The sequence below is a fragment of the Ambystoma mexicanum genome, chromosome 9 (genome assembly GCF_040938575.1).
Source record: "Ambystoma mexicanum isolate Mex_15411 chromosome 9, UKY_AmexF1_1, whole genome shotgun sequence".
In the NCBI taxonomy this organism is placed as follows: domain Eukaryota; kingdom Metazoa; phylum Chordata; class Amphibia; order Caudata; family Ambystomatidae; genus Ambystoma; species Ambystoma mexicanum.
In genome coordinates, this window is record NC_090931.1 from 1,447,097,717 (window position 1) to 1,447,122,316 (window position 24,600).

The following is a 24,600-nucleotide window of genomic DNA, read 5'->3' on the forward strand; positions in this document are numbered from 1 at the left end:
AACTACATAAAGAAGGTTTTTTTACAGAAATATTATGTGGACCTCCCGTATTGATTCTACCAGAAATATCAGACTACGAGCCAGACTACCCAAACAACATGAACCTTGTGCCAGGGATTCCACCCAGTCCAAACTAACTAACCGGACCCCACTTAGGCACACAGTCACTCCCACCAACAAACCTCTGAACAGACTTAAACATACCCCAACTAATACTACAGCCAAGTAGAAGCCTCACAACATAGCCATGCCTACCCAGACGAAAATGATCACCCCGCCCATTAGAGGTGCCTTAATTAATGCACACTGTAGTAGCCCATGCCTCAGATATAACAGACCTCATTCTAGAAGAAAAACTAGACTTCCTAGCCATCACCGAGTCCTGGCTCCATGCAGCCGCTGGTACAGCTCTCTCGATAGCTATCCCCAATGACTATACTATCCTCCGAGCGGACAGAACAGAATCTAGAGGCGGAGGTCTCACCATAATTGCCAAAACACACCTCAAAATTAGACTGGACACCTCAGATAACCTCACATCTTGTGAATCTCTCTCAGCTAAGCTACCTACCGCCAACTCCGAAGCAATCACCATTCACGTATTCTACAGACCTCCTGGGCCTTTAGGCTCTTTTGAGGACGACCTCATTAACCATCCTCACTAACAACCTTAAGAACACTTCACAGAGCCTCATCTTAGGAGATTTCAACCTAGGCCGTAAAGACCGCCAGGCTACACTCATTGACAATACCTTGTCAGAATTAGGCTTCAACCAAAGAGTGTCCACCCCCACCCACAACAAAGGGAGAACCCTTGACTGGGTTGCAGACCAAAACTGCGTGGCCTCCATCATCGACATCTCCCCCAACTATGGTCCAACCACCACCTCCTTACCTTCGCCCTCGAAGCCTCAAGCCCCACCTCCAACAACCCTTCAGCCACAGCCATCCCTACTAGAAACAAGAAGGACATCACAGTGGAAAAACCTACCCCCCCCCTTATTCTCCTGACCCTGAACCAACTCTCAGTAACTTCCAATCCTCACCACCTCGTAGAAGGTTAAAACAAAATCAGGTGATCAGCGCTAGACGCCATTGCTCCGCTAAAACAGAGAAAAAGCAAAACGAAAAAATACCTAAACACGTGGTTCTCCACCCACTTAAAAGCTCTCAGATCAGAGAAACGTAAAAAGGAACAAGCTTGGAGACAATCCTCCACAGACAACAAGTTGATCCTCAATAAAATAGCGGCCACATACAAAAAAAAGAAATCATAATCTATAAACAATCTTATAACCAGAGAATATCTCAAGCCAATTCTAGCACCAAAGAACAAGTTACTTTCTTACCTGGTAACGTTCTTTCGATGGGATGGTCCGACGAGGTATTCCATATCTATGACATGTAATCACCACAGCTGTGCTGCTTCGGAAACTTTTCCGGCGTCTGCGTCCTGCGTCGATGACGTCGATGCGCCGCCGTCGAGGACCTCCTCCGACGTCCGACGTCATCCGATGTGATAAGTAGGACGCACGACGCCCGTAGCCTCAGTTGTAGTTTTTTCCCCCAGAACGTGTGACCTAAGTCAACTGCCAGTCAAACACAAAGCCTTGCGGAACGTAAGCTGCAATCGCAAAAGAAATTCTGCAGCGGGGAAGGCAGGGTGGGAGCGATATGGAATACGTCGTCGGACCATCCCATCGAAAGAACGTTACCAGGTAAGAAAGTAACTTGTTCTTCGAGGGGATTGGGTCCTCCGACGTATTCCATATCTATGACAGACTCCCAAAGCAGTACCGAAACAAGGAGGAGGGAAAGAATTTAGAATCAAAATTTAGAATAGCCAATCAAATAGCAGAGCAAAGGACCGCCTTGCCAAATGCCAGATCCTGCCCTCGGATGGAATCGAGGGAATAATGCCGTACAAATGTGTGTACTGAAGCCCAGGTGGCTGCATCGCAGATGTTGCGAATAGGAACACCCCTCTGCAGGGCAGTAGATGCAGCCACACCCCTGGTAGAATGGGCCCGCAAGCCAGCCGGTGGGTCCTTACCCGCCAAGCGGTAACACTCCGAGATGGCCAAAATAATCCAGCGGGACAAAGTCTGTTTCGTCACAGCTTGCCCCAAACGCTTTCCAGCGTAACCAATAAAGAGCTGATCGTCCACTCTGACCCGGGACATGCGAGAAACATAAAAGCTTAAAGCTCTCCTAGGATCAAGCCTATGGAGCCTCTCCTCTTCCTTACCAGGATGCGGAGGAGGATAGAAAGCCGGAAGAACAACCTTCTGGGCCAAATGAAATTCCGTCACTACCTTCGGAAGAAAAGAAGGACGTACCCGAAGGACAACCCTGTCCTTGTGAAATACAGTGAAGGGTGGCTTAACTGAAAGTGCCTGTAACTCACTCACTCTGCGAGCGGAAGTAACCGCAACTAAAAACACAGTCTTCAAAGTTAACAGCCTCAAAGGGCAAGAATGTAAAGGCTCAAACGGAGCACCCATAAGGAACCGAAGAACAAGGTTTAAATCCCAACCGGGCACCAGGAAAGGAGCCGGAGGGAACACATTAGTGAGCCCTTTGAGAAACTGTGAAATTAAAGGGATTCTAAAGTAAGAACATTCTTCAGATGAGCGCTTAAAGATAGACAGCGCCGCCAGGTAACCTTTAATAGTACCCACTTGCAAGCCCCTGTGGGCCAAAGAAAGCAAAAAGGACAGAACCATGGGGATGTCGCAAGCAAAAGGATCCACATTCTGAACTCTGCACCAGTCGCAGAACTTACGCCAACGGCAACGGTACAGAGACTTTGTTGCCGGCCTACGGGCCGAAAGCAACACCTCCAGCACGTCTTCAGGGAGGTCCCAATCCCGATACCTCAACCTTTCAGAAGCCAAGCGTGAAGGTTGAGGGACCTGACCTCTGGATGGAGAACCTGACCCCCCTCCCGTGAGAGCAGATCGTCTCGGTAGGGAAGACGACGTGGAGGGCAGATGGACAAGTCTAGAAGGTCCGGGTACCACGTCCTCCGAGCCCACGCCGGAGCAATGAGGATCATCCGGGAACCGAACTTCCGTAACCTCCGCAGCACTTGCGGGATGACGGGGACTGGAGGAAACGCGTACAGCAGCGGGAATGACCACTCCACCACGAACGCGTCTCCTAAGGCTCCTTTTGGAGGAAATTCCCGCGAGCAAAACCATTCGCACTTCCGGTTGACACTGGAGGCGAAGAGATCCACTTGAGGGGTCCCCCAAAGGCCGAAGATCTCCAGGAGAATCTCCTGAGCCAACTCCCACTCGTGAGAGATCGCGCTCTGCCTGCTCAGAGCGTCCGCCGTCACGTTTTCCTCTCCGGCCAGATGAACTGCCGAGATCGAAACTTCCTGCTGAATGGCCCAGAACTCGAGCTGCATCGCCTCCCTGCACAGAGGAAGTGACCCTGCCCCCCCCTTTTTGTTGAGGTAGTGCATGGCCACCGTGTTGTCCGTCAGGATCAGGACATTCTTTCCTCGCACAGACGGCAGAAAAGCCTTCAGGGCTAGCCTGACGGCCCTCAGCTCCAACAGATTGATATGGAGTCTGGACTCCGACGGAGACCAACGACCGCTGACTGTCAGCCCGTTGGCATGAGCTCCCCATCCCGTGAGGGATGCATCCGTCACGATCGTCACCTCCGGCCAGGGTAGCCAAAATGGAGCCCCCCTCATCAAGTTGCCGTCGACGGCCCACCACAGAAGGTCCCGGGCGACCGAGGGCGGCACCTGAATCGGGTCCGACATCCTGCCGGAGGACTGCGACCATTGCGTCTTGAGTGCCCACTGCAAAGATCTCATCCGCAGGCGAGCCTCTGGCACCAGAAGAATGCAGGATGCCATGAGGCCGAGCAACCTCAAGAACTCGAACGCAGGGAGCGTCTGGGCATGCTGAAACTTGTGCACCATCTGCTGAATGTGAAGAGCCCTCACCTGGGGAGGAAAACACTGCCCCAGGGAAGTGTCGAGCACTGCTCCGATGTACTGGAGCCGCTGTGTTGGCGTCAAATGGGACTTTTTTAAATTGAGGGAGAAGCCCAGCCTGTGAAGGGAGTGGCAGGTGACGGATAGATGATCCAGGACTTGCTCGGGAGAGCTCCCCCTGATCAACCAATCGTCCAGGTAGGGGTAGACGTGAATCCCCCCTTGCCTGAGATGCGCTGCCACCACCACCATGAGCTTGGTGAAAACCCTCGGGGCGGAGGTCAATCCGAACGGCAGGACCCGAAACTGAAAGTGCGAGTCGCCAACCGCGAACCTCAGGTACTTCTTGTGCTTGGGATGGATCGGCACATGGAAGTAAGCATCCTTGAGGTCGAGTGACACCAACCAGTCCTGAAGCTGAAGGGCCTGGAGGACTTGAGAGAGAGTGACCATCTTGAACTTGTCCTTCCTGAGGAGTTTGTTCAAACCGCGCAAGTCCATGATGGGTCTCAATCCTCCGTCTTTCTTGGAAATCAAAAAATAAGGGGAGTACCATCCCTTGTTCCTCTCCGCTACAGGCACCAGTTCTATGGCGCCTTTCTCCAGCAGGGCTTGAATTTCCTGCGCAAGGAGCGGATCCGGACTCTGTCAAGAGAGGTTCCCCGGTGGATTGTCGCGAGGCCTGTGCCGGAAAGGAAGACAGTAGCCGTGGGTTATGATCTCCAGAACCCACACATCTGAAGTAATGGCTTGCCACTCTACAAGATGCTGCGCCAGCCTTCCCCCAACCGGCGAACCATGGGACATGGCCTCATGACTGAGTAGGAGCGGCTGCGGCGTTACCTGAGGGCAAAGAGGCAACTGCCTGAGCGGCCTTGGCACCACGGGTACCCTGTCGTCCACCTCTGGTACCCCTGCGTTGGCCTCTTTGACTGCCAGCTCCTCTCGCTTTACTGAAGGACGAGTAATAGCGAAAGGAACCACCTCTCCACTGCGGTCCCCTAGGACGAAAAGGCGGAGGTTGGCGAACTGCAGCGCCCAACGACTTCGCTGCAGCTTTGGAGGTCTGCAACCTCTCAAGGCTCTCGTCAGCCTTGCTGCCAAAAAGGTGCTCACCATCAAAGGGCATGTTGAGGAGCCGGGACTGCACATCAGGAGCAAACCCCGACTTCCGCAACCACGCAAACCTGCGTATCACGGTGCTCGCCGCCATGGACCTACTGACGCATTCAGCTAGGTCCAAACCCGACTGAACGGACTCACACATGGCATCCTTACCATCCTGGACCATAGCAAGGAAACCATCCCGTTCGTCCCCTTCGGGAATATGTTCAGCCGCTAACGCAACACAGTTCCACAGAGTGTGCGTGAAACGTGACAAGGCACAAATGGAGTTGGCCGCCTGAAGCGCCATACCACCAGAAGAAAACACTTTCTTCGCCCAGCCATCAAAACGTTTGTCGTCCCTATCAGGAGGGATGGTAGGGTACGACGCCTGCTTTGCCGGGGCCGTGGCCGCTTGCACCACCAAACTCTCCGGAGTGGGGTGCCTGGTCAAGTAGCAGGGGTCGCTACTGGCTGGACGGTATTTTCGCGACATGGATCTGCCCACTGCCGGGAGACTCTCCGGAGCAGTCCAAGCCGCCGCCACCCTTCTCTGTAAAGCCATATGGAACGGCAGTACCGGGTCAGTTGGGGGACCAACATCAAGGATGTCCGTCAGATCATCCTGCACAAACTCCCCTGGGGGAGCAGACCATCCCAGATACTCAGAAACCCTAGCCATAAGGCGCCGGTAGGAGGAATCGGCATGGGAACCAGGCTCAGGTCGACAAAATTCCACCTCCGGAGAGGTGTCCAGTCCACTGGCATCATGCAGTGACTGCCTCAAATCGGCAAACTGACTGTGGCCCGAGACAAGATCATCCGGCACCTGACTAGGCACCAGGCCATCAGAATCTTCATCCGCCTCCGAAATATAATCCAGTTGGCGAAAAGAAGGCACCCGAGAGTGCTTGCTCTTAACCAGAGCCTTCCTAGGGGGTTCACCGGTGACACGGGGCACCTCCGACACGAAAGGCGTCGATGGCGTCGAGCGAATCGGCGTCGACGTCGAGAAAACCGGCAACGACGCCGAGAGGATCGGCGTCGAGGAAATCGGCGTCGACGTCAGATGCAGCGCCTCCAGTATCAGCGGCGTCGACACAGCCCTCGAAGCCGGAGCCCCGAGCGTGTCCCTCGACGACCGGACCGTCGACGGCGTCGACGACTTCCTCGAAGCCGAAGCCTCGCGAAAGCCGGTCGACGCCCTCGACGCCTCCGACGTCGATGTCTTCCTCGAAGACTTCACAGGTACACACGGTCTCGAGCGCGTCGAGGACCGGGACCTGGAACGGGTACGTCGAGAATGAGCTTCCTTGTCCGAACGGGACCTCTCCCGTGACTCGTGCCGACCACTCTTGCGAGCGGTGTCTCTCGACCTTTCACGGCCGACCCCACGCGGGGGCGCGGACGGCTGAGTACCCTGCGACTCAAGAATCGCCAACATCTTCTTCCCGAAGGAAGCCCATTCCTCCGGCGTCGCACGGCTGGTGGGATAACCGACGTGCCGGGCAGAGTCCTCGGAAGAGGACCTGGAAGGCGACCGGTGACGGCGCTTCCAAGAATGCCTCGAAGAGGCTGAGGAGTGGCGAGACCGACTCCTAGAAGAAGACCGACTAGACTTCCGACGATGACGCGGAGAGTCACCCCTCGAATCATCCGTCGAAAGCCCCGCCGACTTCGATTTCCGGGGCTTGGACACCCGACCTACCGACAATTTCTTCTTACGTTCGCGTAAGGCCTTGGACGTAAGCGACTGGCAGTCGATACAGTCATCCGTGTCGTGGGCCTCCCCGAGGCACCAGAGGCAGGCGTCGTGCGAGTCAGTCACCGACATCTTGGACCCACACTCCCCGCACTTCTTGAAGCCCGGACGCGGGGTTGCAGACGAAGCGGAAGACATCGTCGAAGGAATATCAAACGAACAGGTCCGAAGAACCAGAAAGAACAGAACTACAAAGAGTCGAGGCTAGAACCGAGAAACACGAAGCAACACGTTCGCGGAAAAAACGGAACTGAGGCTACGGGCGTCGTGCGTCCTACTTATCACATCGGATGACGTCGGACGTCGGAGGAGGTCCTCGACGGCGGCGCATCGACGTCATCGACGCAGGACGCAGACGCCGGAAAAGTTTCCGAAGCAGCACAGCTGTGGTGATTACATGTCATAGATATGGAATACGTCGGAGGACCCAATCCCCTCGAAATGTGTTTTATTCGTTCAGGTGTCAATCTTCTCCCCTCCTTTGACAGGAGGTAGCCTAAATAGGCAACCTCCTGGCAACAATATTGAAATTTCTTTAGTGAAGCTTTTGTGACCATTTTCAGCTAAATGAACAAGCAACAATATAGTGCCTTCTTTACAAGCTTTCTCAGAGTCTGCAGCCAGGAGCAAATCGTCTACATATTGAAGCAGCGTGCAAGTAGGCGGCAATTCAAGGGTGTCAAGCTGCTCTTTTAAGGCTCTACTATAGATACTAGGACTTTCAGTATACCCTTGAGGTGCCCTTGTGAATGTAAACGAGCGTCCCCCCAAGGTGAACGCGAACAAATACCTGCTCTCCTCATGTATCGGAATACTAAAGAAGGCGTTTTTCAAATCTACGACACTAAAGTGTGTAGCCGTAGCAGGAATCATTGTTAAAATCGTTGTTACATCAGGCACGATTGGAAATTGTGGGGCTACCACCCGGTTAATAGCACGAAGATCTATTATAAACCGGTACGGAATTGCATTGTCGCCTTTCTTATATACTGGCAAGATCGGGCTATTACATAAGCTACCTGTAATCTCTTCGATCACTCCACGATGTACAAAATCGGAGACAATGCATTTCAGAGCACGCTCACCTTCAATTGAAATTTTATATTGCGGAATGCGCGGTAGCTTAACCCCATGTTTCAAGACTATCTTAACAGGCTCGATGTGCAATATCCCGACATCATTGTCGTCTATTGCCCACAAACATTCTGGGACAATGTCAAACTCGGGAGGTAGAGGTCGGGTCAAGTACTGGGAGTTAAAGGGTTGCTGTGGTGAAACTGTTAATCTTATTCCGTCAGGGGAACAATGAATCACTGCATTCAGTTTCTTTAACAAATTCAACCCTAGCAAATTTTCTCTACAGTTTGAAGTAAGAAGAAAAGGGCACTGGTCTGTGAAAGGACCCAAAGAAACAGATACCGGCGCAGAGACCGGACAAACAGTTGGTATACCAGAGAACCCTATAGAAACGTTTGTTTGCCCCGACAGTGGGATGTTTGGAACCCTAGAATGGTCGATGGAGCACTTTTGTGCTCCAGTGTCGATCAAGAACTGATGTTTCCTATTCCCCACCAATAATTCAACGTAGGGGCCCTTCTGAATAACGGGAATAGGTAAAGGTTCCAAACGCTGCTTCGGGCAATCCTAATAAGGCAGAACTTCATCAAAGGGAAGTTCTTCAGAAAGATAGGCAGCAGAAGGGTGATCAAATATATTTCTCGAGTCCATACTCTGAGTCTGATTTTCCCGTGAAAAAGGTTGCTGGGGATCTTGTAGAAGCTGACCCCTATCAGGGCCCCCTGCTCCGGGGCGGCCCCGTGGTCGCCTACCCATACCTCCAAGTGTACCTCCTGACCTCTGACGAAGGGCAGGGCACTGTGCTCGCCAGTGACCTTCCTGGCGGCAATAAGCACACCGATTAATATTTATAGAATTTGGAGGAGTATTTCCTCTTGGAATGTACTGACCTCTAGTCTGTGTCGTACCTCCTCTGGGGTTTCTGACAATTTGCTGCAACAATACCTTAGTCTTTAAGTCACCCCTTCTCTTTTCGATTTTCTCTTTTTCATTATTAACCCGATTCTCAAAATACTGAGCCATATGCAAAACCTCTGACTGAGATTTTGCCTGCCAAGCGCTCTCTGAGGACATAATTTGTGACTGGATGTCGGGCAACAATCCACGTACAAATTTGTCCACAAACAACCTCTTCCCGGACTCTGTGCCTAAATCCTGTCCACTGAAGTCAGAGAACACCTGTTCGAATCTATTAAAGAATTCAGTAGTACCTTCAGTTTTCCCTTGGACGCAGGCCGTAAGCTTGTCCCAAATAATCCTTTTTTCTGGGATTATAGTTTTTAATTTGGCAACTATTCTATCGGGTAAGGTAAGTATTACCTGGGGTGGTTTCTCACCAGCTGGTCGTTCCCCATCTATTCTAATCAGATTTACCCATGTATCCCCTAACCCCGGCACATCATCTACTGTCCGTACCTGTTTCCATACATCAACTGGCAAAAGCACTGGAAACAATAAGTCCATGTCACTTAAGGTGAACACAGAAGACTGCAAAACAGATTCTATTTCTTTATAAAACCCTGTCGGGTTTTTCCTAATATCAGGGACTGATTGTCTAATCGTGTTCACTTCCTGTCGAGAGAACGGGACGTGAACAAACTGATACGTAATGTGCAGGGATATCCACCGCGGGAGTACCAGCCGCCGCGTCGGCGGGGATTTCTGCTTTTGGGACAAGGGTCGGAGGGACCTCTCTCATAGGCAACTGAGATATAGGGACCTCCGACCGCTTACTGAGCAACAGGGCCAAATCGAGCGCTAAAGCAGCTGTAGAAGTGTCGGGCGAAAAAGCTCTTTTACAAATACCTAATAACTCTATGGGGCAACCAACCTTCTTCCTTATACATTCCTCCTGTAAGTGCTGTACCATCACTTGGATTACCTTTCGTTGCATCTCTACCGTGTATTGACTATATGTGTCATACACCTCATCTGGCGGTATCGATGAATCCGAGATCCATCGAATCGCGTCTTTGGTACAAATTCGTACTTCCTCAGGTGCTGATCTTCGGCACGAAAGGAACCGTTTCTGTACATATATCCCATCGTCCTCATCATCCTCGTTTTGTAACCTTTCAAAATCCCTTCTAAACTCGAACAACCTATCAACATGTCCATATACTTTCTGCTCTGTATCCCTCGAGAGTGCCAAAGCATTCAGATCTCTCACCCCTTGTGGGAGGTCCGAAGTCTGCAATCTACTCCACATTACACCTAAGTGAATCCCTAGTCCTTCAATAAAAACATTTTTCTCGGGAAAATCGTGCAAATTAGATAATGTTGAAAATACATCAGTTTGATCACCTTTTTCCATACAATGCTTAGCCCAAGCAAATAGTTCCTGTTTCCTGCCCGCAGGAACAGTACTACGAGTCACAATTTTCGACCCTGCACCGGGATCTATTTTAGTGTACACGGGGCTCCCCGGAATCGAAGGTGTAGGTGAACCTAACAAGGGTGCAGGGGAAAGAGGTAATGTAATAGACGGAATAGACGGAGGAGCGACAACCAAAGAACTAGGAGCAGTAGGCTGCGCAGGAGGAGTAGGAATAGCAACGGGAACAATAGCAGGAACGGGCAAAGTGCCCACAACGGGAGCATACGGAGGTGGCGCTGAAGAATCAGGCCTCCGTTCGTTCAATATTTTCTCAATAAACTCCTCGGAAACATGGAAATCTTTAGAGGGGTAAATATTCTGGACCCCGAGCGAGAAAGCTCTATCCATTTTCTGGGCTTCTTCTAATCGTTTTTCCTTGTCATACAACAATGCCTTTTCGGCATTCGTTTTATGACGACGTGCATGTTTATCCCTACTTTTAAGCTGCTGCAATGCTTCCTTTTTCCAATTTTGTAACACATCAAAGGCTGCTGGCCTAGCCTTTTTCTTAAGCAAGATCGATTCTAAGTATTCAATACGGGGGATCTCAAAACTACCATTGATTGGCCACTGAAATTCGGAGGCATTTCTGGTCTGTCTGTGCCAAATGTCATTAAATACAATACTACCAATGCCATACTTACAGTACATAGTACACGCCGGCGACCCCTCCTGTGGTGCCGGACGGCTAAATTCCAAAGATTGTCGATCGCTGCGGAACAGAGCCCTAACGCAGCTAGACAATTTCCCAGGCATTTCTCAAAGAATTGGTGTTACCTGGTCCAATAATTGTGTCTGCAGATACAATACGCCAAATTCAAATTGTCAGGGTTAAATTAAGAGCCGGGTCACGGCTGCACCTGACCAAACCTAAGGAGGACCGTACGGTTTACAAAGGACTTCAACTAACGAATTTTACCTGCGTTCGGTGGTTTCGGCAAATCTGCCCGCCTCGGAATTGGACCCTCGTCAAGATGCCGTGTCAGACCGCACGACTATCGCCCAAGGATCGGATCGTGCAGCGCTGCCGAGGTATCGCGTCTCGATCGGTCGGGCCCGCAGAATCACACCGTCCGATCCCGATTCGATAGTCTGCGTCAACCTTCAATGATCCGGCATCAATCTTGAGGGTCCCTATTCGGGCGCCAACTGTGGAAACAGAGAAATTGATATGAGGCCGGGAAGCCCAAAAGGAAACACACCAACACAGGTTACAAAGGACATACAAAGCGCTTTATTTCAAAGTTACAAAGTTACTAAAGTCAATTGACATACGGATAGCTATTCGGCCCTCTGACTAACACACAAACCTTCAACGTAAGGTTCGCACTGAAAGTGGGAGAGACCGATCATCGGGATGCTTGGGTTCTTATACGTTTTGTCCTGCATTGGCCAGCCCTCTCGCAAGTTAACCATTCTTGGAACCGTGGCTAGGGTTCGTAGCCAGGTCGAGCACACAACTTACATAATTTGATCAGTTCCGCTGATACGGTTACATATTTACACACAGGTTAAAGAGAGGACAAGGTCTTAGTTCGTGACCCTAACAAGTGGCCTACGGACATATTATTTATTCACGTGTGCGGAGGTCACCACGGCCTGAGTCTTACTCGAAATGTCATTCGGCCTCCATTTTGTGATTCAGGGTGACTTCCACACTGCAAGAGTACCTAAAATGGCGGCTAGATCCAAGATGGCGGCTTACACAATACATTAAGGTCAAGACCTTGCCGCGGAACCTATGTACATGGTATTCTTTAGACAGCTTGGCGTAGGCCAACATACATTTAAACAATGCGATTGGGGTCACAACATTATGTCGATTTCCACAAAACGTGCCCAGTCGCCTCCAGTCCTACGCGACTTTACACAGAACCCGGAAAACAACACAGATCATCTCACAACACAGCGCGCAACAATTTGGAATATGAAACTGATTTGAAAGCAAACAGCAAGATTGTACTTTTCATAAAGTACTTTTATTTGACATCAAATGTTTAGAGAATATTCAGCGATTTGCATTTGTCTTTGCTGTCGATCCGCAAAAGTTCATCTTGAGTCACACTCTGTTCCTTTGCGGTACACAGGGTGTTGGTTTATGATAAAAGAAGCTCTATGGCCGCACTGATAATCGGAAGGCTGTTCCAACAACGAGGCATTAGACCACCATAATGGTTGGTATGTTGCTTCTAGCCGCTAGTACCGCATAAGGGTATATTGGTCCTTGGCGATTGTCCCATAAAATGGTGAGGGTCATGAAGTTGTGTAGAAGTAGCTGCACCTGGCAGTTTAAAAAATCCGTCGGCTGGGGTCTGAAAATCATGGCATTGACAGTACGGAAGGACGTACCTGTTTTAAAAAACAAATTAGTCTCACCAGCCGATCTTCATTAAAAATATTCATTTTATTTATTAGGGCGTGAAACTATTTGCTAGCGAGGATAGTGCAACGGAGTATGTTAACTTATTCCCATTAACCCACCCTCTGTCCTCTGCCTTTTTCAGAGCCCTCTAAGCGACAGGGGACCAATTCGGCAGTGAGTGCGCGGTAGAAAACACTATGCCACATTGAACGAACAAGTACAACTTAACCGGGCTTTAATGCCACGCTATTGTTATTATATTCCGGTATAAAATAATCTAAAGGGTTACTTACATTATATTGGCATTTTCCATTGTCTAAGCGTAGTGCAGTCCCAAAATACGACCGCGTCTGTGCCAACGATCTTTCTCATAGTGATAATATATAAAAGTGGTTTCGTTTCAGAAATTTCATCCTTATCGTGTCTTACGTTTTTGCAACACTCCTTCAAAAAGAAGTCTTTTAGCACGATCCCTGTCTGTCAAGGTCAAAAAACAATAGAACCTTATAGTGCGAGTCGTGGGCCTCTCCGGCACGCGAGCAGAAAATGGAAGCAGCTGACCTTCACTGTAAACAACCATAAATTCTTAGTTTGCAACATTCTCTGAGAAATTGCTTTTTACACTCCATCTTTGTATATTGTTTGCGTGCTAATAAAAAAACTTTGTTAAAGGGACGTTATGGTTTCAAGTAAAACTTGAACCCCCTGAAATTCGGCAGTTATGGTAAGCTAAGCAACCATAACTCGCGCCACCACCGTGCACTGCTAAGACTAACACCCACAACACCAAAGATGACATCACAAATGTCATTGACGACATCACATGTGTATGAAATTTTCATGAAATATGTGTACAAGGGATTCTTATTATAATGTTGCGAAAAAAGTGTCAAGGATCATTGCAATAAATATCATACCCCAATTAGTGCTTTGAACGATGCATTGATATAAATAGCATTCTATTATGGGGTTCTATCTAGTATACTAAGCTACTAATGCAGAAACATGGCATTGTGTGCAGCGTACAAGATGAAGGTATAATATTCATAACGTTAATATGTTGAATAATGAAATGATAATTGTTTTAATAGATTTTTGTGTACTGTGAAATATGTAATAAGTAGCTAATAAAACCCATGCATTACATAATTGCATTACTATAGAGAAAACACAAAGAGACAAGAACACATACCAATATACATATACATAGGGTAAATAGCAGCTTTGAAACAGAGAAATCATCATTTATTTGCTTGAAAATAATGCTGTCTTTAAAGCTTGCGTCTTCCCCTAATAAAATACAATGTTTAGTTTCTGATTGTTACTGAAGAAAACCATGTGGCCTAGATATGTCATCAAAAGAAAAAAGAGTGAGCCAGAAGAACACTTGCGGTGTCCTGAAATGTTCGTACATAAAGAAAATGGGGGTGTTCTGAGGACGTTGTCCGTATTGTTTGCTGGCAAGTTGCATGTGTTATAAGAACACTCGAGGTGTCCTGAACTGTTCGAAAATAAACAAAATGGGGGTGTTCTGAGGACGTTCTCCGTATTGTGTGACTGCTTAGCGGTATTTATTTATTTATATTTATATTTCTATAGCGCGCAAGAAGCCCAGGGGCATTGAGGCGCTGTTACTTGCAATAACTTAGTTACATGGTACAGGCATGAAAGCGATTGTTAACACATTATGAATACTACAAGATATCGTACTGTTGTTACAGATATTGCATTGGGACGTATATTACAACATATATGATAAGTATTCATGCTGGTGTGTCGGGTCTTATGTGAAGAGGGTAGTTTTCAGAGTTTTGCGGAAGGTGGTGAGGGAGGCCTCCCCTCGGATAGTGGGAGGTAGGGCATTCCAGTGAGTGGCCGCGAGATAGGGGAAGCTGGATCCGCCCGCTTTTATTCTTTTTACTAGTGGCACCGAGAGCATGTTGGTGTACGGTGATCTGGTTGGCCTGGTAGTGGAGACGGGGTGGATCCTTTGAGAGAGGTATGCTGGAGCAGTGAGGTGAATGCACTTGTGGGTCAGTGTCAGGGCTTTGAATACGATCCTTTCCTTTATTGGGAGCCAGTGGGCTAGTTTTCTGGCTTCAGAGATGTGTTCTCTTTTAGCAATGCCTTGGGCTGCCCGGAGAGCATTGTTCTGTATTACTTGTAGTCTCTCTAAGTTTTTGTTGGAGGTTCCTAGAAAGAGTACGTTGCAGTAGTCTAGCCTAGAGCCGGTGATGGCTCTGGCTATGTTGGTGCAGTTCTCTTTGGAGAGAAAGGGTCTGACTTCGTTGATAAGTTTGGCATGATATGCAGCTGCTGAGGCTATTGTGCTGACTTGTCTATCCATGGATAGCCTGGAGTCCAGGTAGACTCCCAGAGTTTTGACAGAGTCGGAGACCGGAATTTTAATGGAGTCAATTGTGAAGTGGCTGAATTGGGCATCTAGATTTTTTAGTGTGTCGGGGGAACCTACCAGGAGGAGTTCCGTCTTGTCAGAGTTGAGGCATAGACCGTTGTCTGCCATCCAGGCTTGGATGGTGTTGTAGAGGTTGTTGAGGGTCAGGGAGTCAGTGTCATAGTTCCCTGTGAGAGTGAGGAGGATCTGCGTGTCGTCAGCGTAGTTGGTGTAGGATATGCCCATAGCGTCAAGGATGAGGAAGAGGGGTCATGTGAAGATGTTGTATAGGGTGGGGGAGAGACAGGAGCCTTGGGGTACACCACAAAGTATAATGGTTGGTGATGCAGCGGCTAGGTCAGAGAATACTTGCATGGTTCTGTCTTGTAAGAAAGAGGTGATCCAGGCTGTGGCCTCTGGGGAGAATTTGGCAGTGGAGGAAAGGTGGTGGCATAAGACACTATGATCCACGAGGTCGAAGGCTGCGGATAGGTCAAGGATTAGGAGAAGTGCTGGTTTACCCAAGTCTCTAGCATCGTCCATCTGGTTTTTCAGGTCAAGTAGGGCGGTTTTGGTCCCGTGTCTGGGGCGGAAGCCAGATTGGCGGAGTCCAAGGAGTTTGTTGTCTTCAATGAAGTGCTGGACCTGCAGGTAGGCCGCTTGTCCAATATTTTGAGGAGGAATGGGACAGTGGTGATGGGTCTGTAGTTGTTGGGGGAGGTGGGATCGAGAGTTGGCTTTTTCAAAAGAGGGCGTACCCAAGCTTCCTTGAGGGAGGCGGGGACTTTCCCTGTGGTAAAGGAGGCATTCACAAAGGCTGTTAGGAAGGGAGCTAGCGCTTCCGTGCAGTCTTTGATAATGGAGGCTGGGCATGCATCACCTTTGCAGTTGGAGGGTTTGATGTTCCTCATTATGTTGATGTCTTTTTCCTGAATGGGTTTGAAGGAGAAGGGTAGGGCGGGGGATCCGGGGCAGGTGGTGGGATGGGGATATGCTTATTGGGTAAGGCTTGTTTAGTGGCTAGTATTTTGTTTTTGAGGAGGCTTAATTTGGTTAGCATGGCCGTTTGTATTTTATCACACCAGTCTTTGTCTTTGGTGAAATTCTGGGGGGCGGGAGTGGGTGTCTCGAGCTCCATGAAAATGGCGAAGATTTCTTTTGTGCTAGATTGGGCTTCCGAGATTCCGTATTCAAAGGATTTGGCCTTTACTTGGGTGATTGCCTTTTTGTATTTGGTGGATAGGGCTTTAAAGATCATCTTGTCTTTTTCAGAGTGGGACGTTTGCCACTGTGTGAGTGCGGCTTTTTTCTCATTTCGGAGTGTGAGGAGGTCAGGGGTGAACCAAGAGTTGGAGTGGGTTTGGATTTGCGAGGTTTGAGTGGGGCAATGGAGTTGATAGCTGCTTTAATGGCAACATCATAGGTTGTTGCAAGTGTTTCTGGGTCTGATGAAAAAGGTGGTCTGAAGGCTGGGCCTTGGAGGAAGGGCAGTAGCCTTTCCTTCGTGAGCTGGCGGGAGCTTCTGGCGAGGCAGGGTGGGAGCGGTTGAGGTGAGGGGGCAGCAGGGGAGCTAGTGGTGAGGATGCTAAAGGTGATGATGTGGTGGTCAGACCATGGGGTGGGATTGTTTCCTGTGATGATGAGTGGGCAGTTGTGCTGTGCTATCCAGTCGAGTGTTCTGCCCTGGGTGTGAGTTGGGCTCAGGATGGTGTTCTTGTAGCCTAGAGCATTGAGGGCAGAGTCAAGGGATTTGGCTGCTACGTCCTTGCTATCCCGGAGCCCTAGGTTGACATCCCCAAGGAGAATGGCTTTAGACTGTTTTTTGAGGTTGTCAGCGAGGAGGTGGATGAGAGAGGCTTGAAAGTCTCCTGTTGGGCCTGGAGGGCGTTCGACAGTGTGTACAGTAATGGTGCAGTGGGGAGAGAGGGTTATTTTGACTTGGAGGTAGTCGCTGTTGTTGGTCAGGGATTTCTCTACCTTTCTGATAGAGAGGCAGTCTTTGGCAATAATTGCTACACCTCCACCTTTGGAGAGGCGATCTTGTCTAGTAATGGAATAGCCAGGGGGTAGGGCGAGGGAGAGCGCGGGGCCGGAGGCCTCATGTAGCCATGTTTCTGAGATCATGAGTAGATCTAAGTCCTGGGAGGTTAGGAGGTCGTGGATGTCTAGAGCATGGGCATTGATGGACCTAGCGTTAATCATGGCGCATTTCAGGTGGGGTTCAGTAGTGGCTGGGGGGGTTCCATGATGAGAGGGTGAGGTGGAGGGGGGGGTTGCGCTCTGGGTTTTAGGGGAGATACACAACTCAGATTTGACACTGGGGGGCTCATTTTCAGAGGTAGTGGACACATGTGGCATAGCATTTGGCACAGTAGCATTCAAAATGGTGGTAGAAGAATTGCATACCGCAGATTTTACACTGGGGGGCTCATTTTCAGAGGTAGTGGACACATGTGGCATAGCATTTGTCACAATAGCATTCAAAATGGTGGTAGAAGAATTGCATACCGCAGATTTTACACTTGGGGGCTCATTTTCAGAGATGGTGGACACACTTGTAGTCCCATTCGTTATGGGGGCAGTACAGTAATACGAAGAGTTAAGTACTTTGTTGGTCGCTGTGTTGGTAGTACATGTAGTGGATGCAGGCTTTGAGGTTTTGCGGGGGAGCCTGGCCTTATCAGCGAGTATAGAGGGTTGTACAGTGCGTGAGCATAGCCGTGTATTACGGGTGCTCGTGGGGATGGGCTGTGAGTTGATGTCGGTTTGCAATGTACGTGCGCGCAACCTGATGCGCCTTGAGGTACAGCATTGGATAGAGAGAAGCTTGCAGGTGTGGTGCTTCTTACCTTCTAGGCACGGCATCGGAATTGGGCACACGGCAGACGAGCAGCGAAGAGCTGCAAAGAGCACAGGAGGCCTTTTCTCCTGGCCTTCTCTCGTCGGCTTCGCCTCTCGGCCCTCTCCCCCTCCATTTAAAGCAGGAGGGGCGGGCCGACGTAACAAATCAGGACCTTGGGCTGTGGCGGTGAACTTCGTGGCTCCAGCTGATCCTGTTGTTGTAGCTGGAGTCATGGAGATGCAGGCATCCATCTTAGATGGGACTGAGACGGCTGAACACGCGGCCGTGGGCGATGAGGGAATGGCACAGAGTGAAGTGGAAATGGTAGAAGGGCTGTCCAAGAGTTACGCGGTCCGCGGACACCGCGGCTGTCCGTGGACAGGGCGTGCTACATCCGGGATTTTCCAGCAAATCCAGCATGGAAAGAAGACTGTAGGGATCAGCCAATCAGATGTTGCGGATGTGGATTTGTGTTGAAAGAGACTGTGTGTAGTGAAGATGGCAGAAGTGGAGAAAGTCAGGGTGTTGGTGCTCGGAGATATGTTTGTGCATGGTTTACAACAGTATGCTCAATTCAGGCATGTTGCAAAGAATTTTGATGTTAAAGGAGTGGAGGTCGTGTGGAGCACTGTGCCTGATTGCAATGTACAGGGAATTGTACCAGTTTGTGAAGATATGGGCAGGATCAACAGTCCCCATGTGGTAGTTTTGCAGTATGGTGCTTTCCGCTTGGGCTATGTCAGTGCCCCTACTTTGTTGGCAGATTTGGAACACTTGGTTCAAGCAGTAATGAACGTCCTTCCAAATGCCAAAGTCATTTTTTCTGGATTACTACCTAGGGCAATATGGGACAATAGTTCTGTTTTTTGTCCTCAGCAAAACAATGCTAGGTGTGTAATCAACCGAGGCATGTGTGCCTTCATGCTTAGAGCTGGTATGTTCTTCTGTAATAATGAGAATATTGATTCCAGTAATGCTGTTTATTTTAAAGAAGATGGCATTTCCTTATCTTTTATGGGAAATGCCATGCTGTTTTGGAATGTAAGGGTTGCTTTGGAGAAGGTAATGTGAAGATTCTAGGAGTAAATTAAGAAAAAAAGAAAACAAAATAACAGTTGTCTATCAAGCATCTGCAAAAAAAAAAAAAAAAAAAAAGGCTCTTTTCAGAGCCAACCTCAAAGGGGAAATGGGGCACACTATTTAAATTTACATTCACCACGCTCAGATTTTCGATATGTCCGCGGACATGGTGGTAGTCCGCAGACATCAAAATCACTGGCTAGGGGTTCAGTATGTTCTATATTACATGTATTTAAAGTCAGGGATGTTATGGTTAAGTTGCGCTACTAAAAACCTATGAAATTCAGTGAAAAAACGTTAAAGGGACGTTATGGTTCAAAGTAAAACCGAAAACCCCCTGAAATTCGCCAGTTATGGTAAGATAAGCAACCATAACTCGCGCCACCGTGCACTGCTAACACTAACACCCAGGACATCAAAGATGACAAAACAAATGTCATTGATGACATAACTGATGACATCACATGTGCATTTACTTTTCATGAAAACTCTGTACAAGGGATTCTTATAATGCTGACCAAAAACTGTCATGGATCATTGGGATAAATATCATGAGCTAATTAGTGCATTAAGCAATGCATTGATCTAAATAGCATTCTATTATGAAGTTCTATCCAGTATACTAAGCTACTCATGCAGAAACATAGGCAGTGTGTGCAGCATACATGATGAAGGTGCCATATTCATAATCTTGCCATGTTGAATAGTGAAATGATAACTGCTTTCTTATTAGAGTTTTGCGTACTGTGAAACATGTAATAAGTAGATAATAAAACCCACTTAGTACATAATTATTACAGACAAAACACAAAGACAACAACACATACAAATATGAGTATATACAGGGACAGTGAAGTAAACAAAAAAGCAGAAGTAGTAGCAGAAAGAGTTCATAACCTAACTGATTGTCTTTATGCAGACAAACTATTGCTCCGTTTCAAAGCTGCTACTTACCATATGTATGTGTATCACATGATGTGACTGCACCCAAAGGAAAGGAGAGGGAGTATAATGTATACAAATATGAGCATATACAGGGAAGGTAGAGTAATAAAAATAAAACTATGAGAAAGTGCCGATAACCCTAATGCTCATCTTCATGCACAGAAAGGATTGCTCTCTTTCAAGCCTGTGTCTTCCGCTATGTATAGGTTTCATATGATGGGACTGGACCCTAAGTCTACAAATATAGTACCTTTTCAATTTTTACTTCCTGACTGTTACTGAAGAAAACTATGTGGCCTAGATATGTCAGTAAAGGGAAAAAAGGGAGAGCCAGACATGTGATGTCATCAATGACATTTGTGATGTCATCTTTGATGTCCTGGGTGTTAGTGTTAGCAGTGCACGGTGGAGCGAGTTAAGGTTGCTTATCTTACCATAACTGCCGAATTTCAGGGGGTTTTCGGGTTTACTTTGAACCATAACGTCCCTTTAACAAAGTTTTTTCACTGAATATATAGATATATATAAAATTGGGTTCCTTTAGACTTAAAAAGTTAGACTGCCTGCATCATCTTCCCCCTAGCTCCCCCACACATGCTTGTCACAAGGGGCAGAACAGCATGTGGAGGGGCACATAGGAGACCATAGAGAAAGTGGTGCGTTGGGAGCAGAAATATACAGGGGAAAAGGGGCAGGGGTGGCATAAAGGAGTTTCACTTCCCAACCATCTCCCACGGCAACTCACAGAACAGGTTACAGTGCCTAGAGAGCAGTGACTATCCAACTGACTTTAATGTCCCTAGTGAATAAAAGTATGGGACATTATTGAAAAGCAAAAACTATGAAATTGGCACTATAAGAAGAGAAATCCAAGCATTGTGAAATTATGAAGATCAGATCAACTTCCCAAGTAGAATGCTACAGCCAGTAAGATTTAATGGATTTGAGTGTCTTGACAGATTGAGCACAAGGACATGCATTAAGAAAAGACATGTCTTCTTATCAAAGCCCTTACTTGAATGAAAAAAACCTTTTGTATGGAATGCCCAACACCATCATGACAGAGTGAGTCAGTTTAGTAGGCTTGAGCACATAGCATAATTCGCCTAAGGCTATTTGGCAGTGGGTCATTATGCCAACCAATAATGACCTCTTCCAAAGTCTATAATGCTATAAGCATATAGTGCTACTATTAATACAGGTTTTAGAGTTTTGGTTGCGAAGTAAAAAAACGTTAGTTTAGAAGTGAGCAAAGGAAAGGCACAATCTAAGTTACTAAGTTAAATGTAGTTTTAGTTTGTAATTTTAAAACAAGTTTGTCTCCATAGGTTAAGCCTTTTCATAGCAAACTGGGTTAAAACGGGGCAGGATTAACAAAATGATGCATTAGGTGCTTAAAAGTACATTTTCTCTGTAAGAAAATATTTTCCCATGTTTTAGCTTTCTCTTTGATGCCTTAGATAGGATATCACAGCGAAAAAAAGGTAATCCCTGGGAGGAAGTGTCTTGTTGAAAGAAAGCTTGCATGTAAATTGCATTGTTACCCTGCATGATTCTGAAGTTATTCTGTAGTTATTGACTGCACTCAGAAGATTAGTCTATGTACTCATTTTTATCAACAACTCTGGAGCTTTCAGGTACGGAATATTGGGAGTTCATCAGATATAAAATTTGGCAGCAGTTGCATACCGGAAGATTTTATACTTTATTAGTAGGAATCTTAAAAACAAATGAATATGAGTTTACAAACTTGGTAAGAAGTATATTTATAATGTATGTATGTTACTTTGAATGCAAGGTTTGATGTAAACTACAACATACTTCTGAATCAAATAAAAACAAAGCAGCTCATCGCAATGTGACCATTACAACATAGCAATGTCAGAGGCTGATCTGCCTCAGTGGAGCAAAACATCGGGGGATCCAGGAGATCCAGGATTTAATACCCATCGTGAATATTGCTCTGCCTCACCCATTTGCAGGTTTTCACGGTACCAACCCCAGAAGCAGAAGGAGGAGCAGGGGGTTCCTTTACTTTGTCACTGAGCAGGTGAAATAGAATAGGTACTCAAGCAAGCCCACAAAATAGACAGCAAGGTCTCCAATGTATGGCACAACCTATGCAGATTGCACAGAAATACAACTCCAATATTAACATGCGGTGATACACTACACTAATTTCTGCACTACAACATTCCAGGGCTTTCTCACTGGTGGAAAGAGATTGGAGTCGTAAACATGGAATGTTTGGAAGGATTTTAACAGTTGGCGTGATGGGGCACTTTTACGGAGCAGGAAGAGGCAGATTAGAAGTTTACACGAAGCAGGAATTCATCTGGAAAAGCAGTTCCGAGTTCCAAAATCCACCTGTTATTAGCAGGAAAGGTATCTTTGTGGGTGACTTCCTGCATTCGTGCCACTGTATATCTTACGTGCCAATCTCCACTTTCTGGGAAGTCAGAGCAGCGACAACACATGTTTACTCACCAGGTGGGTCGCATCAGGAACAGTTCCAGTATGAAAGCCCTTCTGACAAAAGTTCTTCAGTAGCTCTAGGCCTAATAAGAAAAGAAATGGATCGACAAAAGATTACCATGATGTGAGAAATTAAAATGATTTGTTGAAGCAGATCATATGGCCCAAAATAGTCCACATTAGACATCAATGTTCACAATATTTCAATGTATTGCCATGCCCCATCTTTCCTTTACCTACAAGCTCACAGAACCAGCTTGGTTTCAAGTTTGAATATTAAGTGTTTTTTTTGCCAAAAACCTGCCAGTCGAACATCGAAATCTTCCCCCATTAACTTAAAATCTAAAGGAACAGAGCTACCATCTGGAACAAATTCCTTACCTCTTAATAATATTCATTCTGATGGACGTTCCTCCCACCGATTCCACATCTTTGATATCTCACAGCTCTTTGGAAACCTTTTTGCCAGCAGGGGGCATAGCGTGGCTCCAACCAATGCCTCTAGGCACCAGACAGGATGTCAGGTCCAGTATATCTAGAGTTACTGTGCCCATGACTTTAATTCCACCCTTTTTACCTAGCACTAAGATGCCATGGAACCGCAGAACCAGTGTGTACTAGCTATACACCAAGTGTGTCAGTTAGGGAGGGCATTGAGTAATCTGTGGGAAGAACGTCCATCAGAAAGAACATTACTGACCAGTTAATTTGTTCTTCCAATGTACTCCTCCCTCTCACGGATTCCTCGTCTTTGATACACTGCCACAGCAGTACAATGATCTGGAGGAAGGGCAATAGAAGGGACACCACCTATACCAGAAAGCTCTGAAGGACTGCCATGCTAAAAAGAAACGAACATAGAATTCAAGCAGTAATGCTTTGTAAATGTGTGCAAAGAAGCTGCCTGGCAAATGTCCAGAACAGGCACACCACTTTGCAGAGCAGAGGTGGCAGCAAGGAATCTGCTGGAATGAGCCCCCAGACCCCCAGCCAGATCATAGACCTAAGATTGCAGGGAAAGATCTACCTCAACAGGGTCTATTTGCGTCACAGCTCTTTCAAAAGGGGCATCCGCATAACCAATAAAAAACATGTCATCTTTCCTGGACTCTAACATCCGAGAGATGTAGTAGCCAAGAGCCCGCACCAGGGCCAGCCAATGGAAACACTGCTCTGCCTTCGAAGGATATGGTGGAGAGAAATAGACAGGAAAATTGATCTTCTGAGTGAGATGGAAATCCGAGACCACTTTCGGGAGAAAGGAGGGTCCAACTCTCAAAGTCACCTTCTCCTTGGAGAAAACAAAGGGATATTTAACTGAAATGCCTGGAGCTCATTCGCCTGTCTAGCGGAATTGATGGCATACAGGAAAGTCACATGAAGGGTGAGAAATCAATTCCGCGCATTTCGGGAAAAAGCCTTTCGGATAAGAGCTATTGTGGCTGGATCGCTCCCCGTCTGCTCTCTATTCTGTGGACTTTGCTATTGGTAAAAAATCGTGCATTTTTCTGATTGTCTAAGCCTCACATTGTTTACCCAGCAACCAATATTAACAGGAAGGCAGCGCATTTCGCAGGCATGCATTTCGGGAAAGTGCCTTTCGGAGAAGAGCTGTTGTGGCTGGATCGCTCAATGTCTGCCCTCTATTCTGTGGACTTTGCTATTGGTATGCTGGCTGATGAACACAGCATTTTGTGAATGGACTTGCAGATAATTGCATTTAAGTATTTACTCTGTTCCTTTTTGTCATTAGGTGAAACATGTGTGAATTTTTCTGTTTGTCTAAGCCCCACCTCGTTTACCCAGCAACCAATATTAACAGGAAACCTGCGCATTTCGCGCAGGAAGTGCCTTTTGGTTAACAGCTGTTGTGGCTCTTAGGGCTGAAAAGGGCGTTTGCAGGGAAGTTAAGTAAGCACATTCTAGAATAAATATCTGGTGTTGAGAAATCTAGTCACCCATTGTTAATGTTTATTAGCACATTGAATTCACTCGCCGTATCATTTTATTGTTTTTGCTCCGAGTTGTCACTTGGTCTTACAAATTCGCACCACAGAACCATACACGCTAAAGATCCATTTGCTGTCTAAGCGGCATACGCTAAAACTAATCTAACGGTTGAAGAGCACACGCCTTCAAAATCGTTCTATTCTCTGGCCTCGTATAAAATTCCAACTGTATGCGAGCAACTTCATCCGCAGTCTACTGTAGCCAATATTCGCA

General features: G+C 47.4%; 1 protein-coding gene across 3 annotated transcripts in view; it reads right to left on the reverse strand.

Moving 5' to 3' along the window:
* The window catches only part of TTLL4 (tubulin tyrosine ligase like 4), a 1,554,536-nt gene that overhangs the window by 169,875 nt on the left and 1,360,061 nt on the right, over positions 1–24,600 (reverse strand). For all 3 annotated transcript variants that reach the window (XM_069616870.1, XM_069616872.1, XM_069616871.1), the window contains one exon: positions 22,390–22,460. In XM_069616870.1, the coding sequence (XP_069472971.1) occupies positions 22,390–22,460 (71 nt within the window). The remainder of the gene's footprint in view (positions 1–22,389; positions 22,461–24,600) is intronic.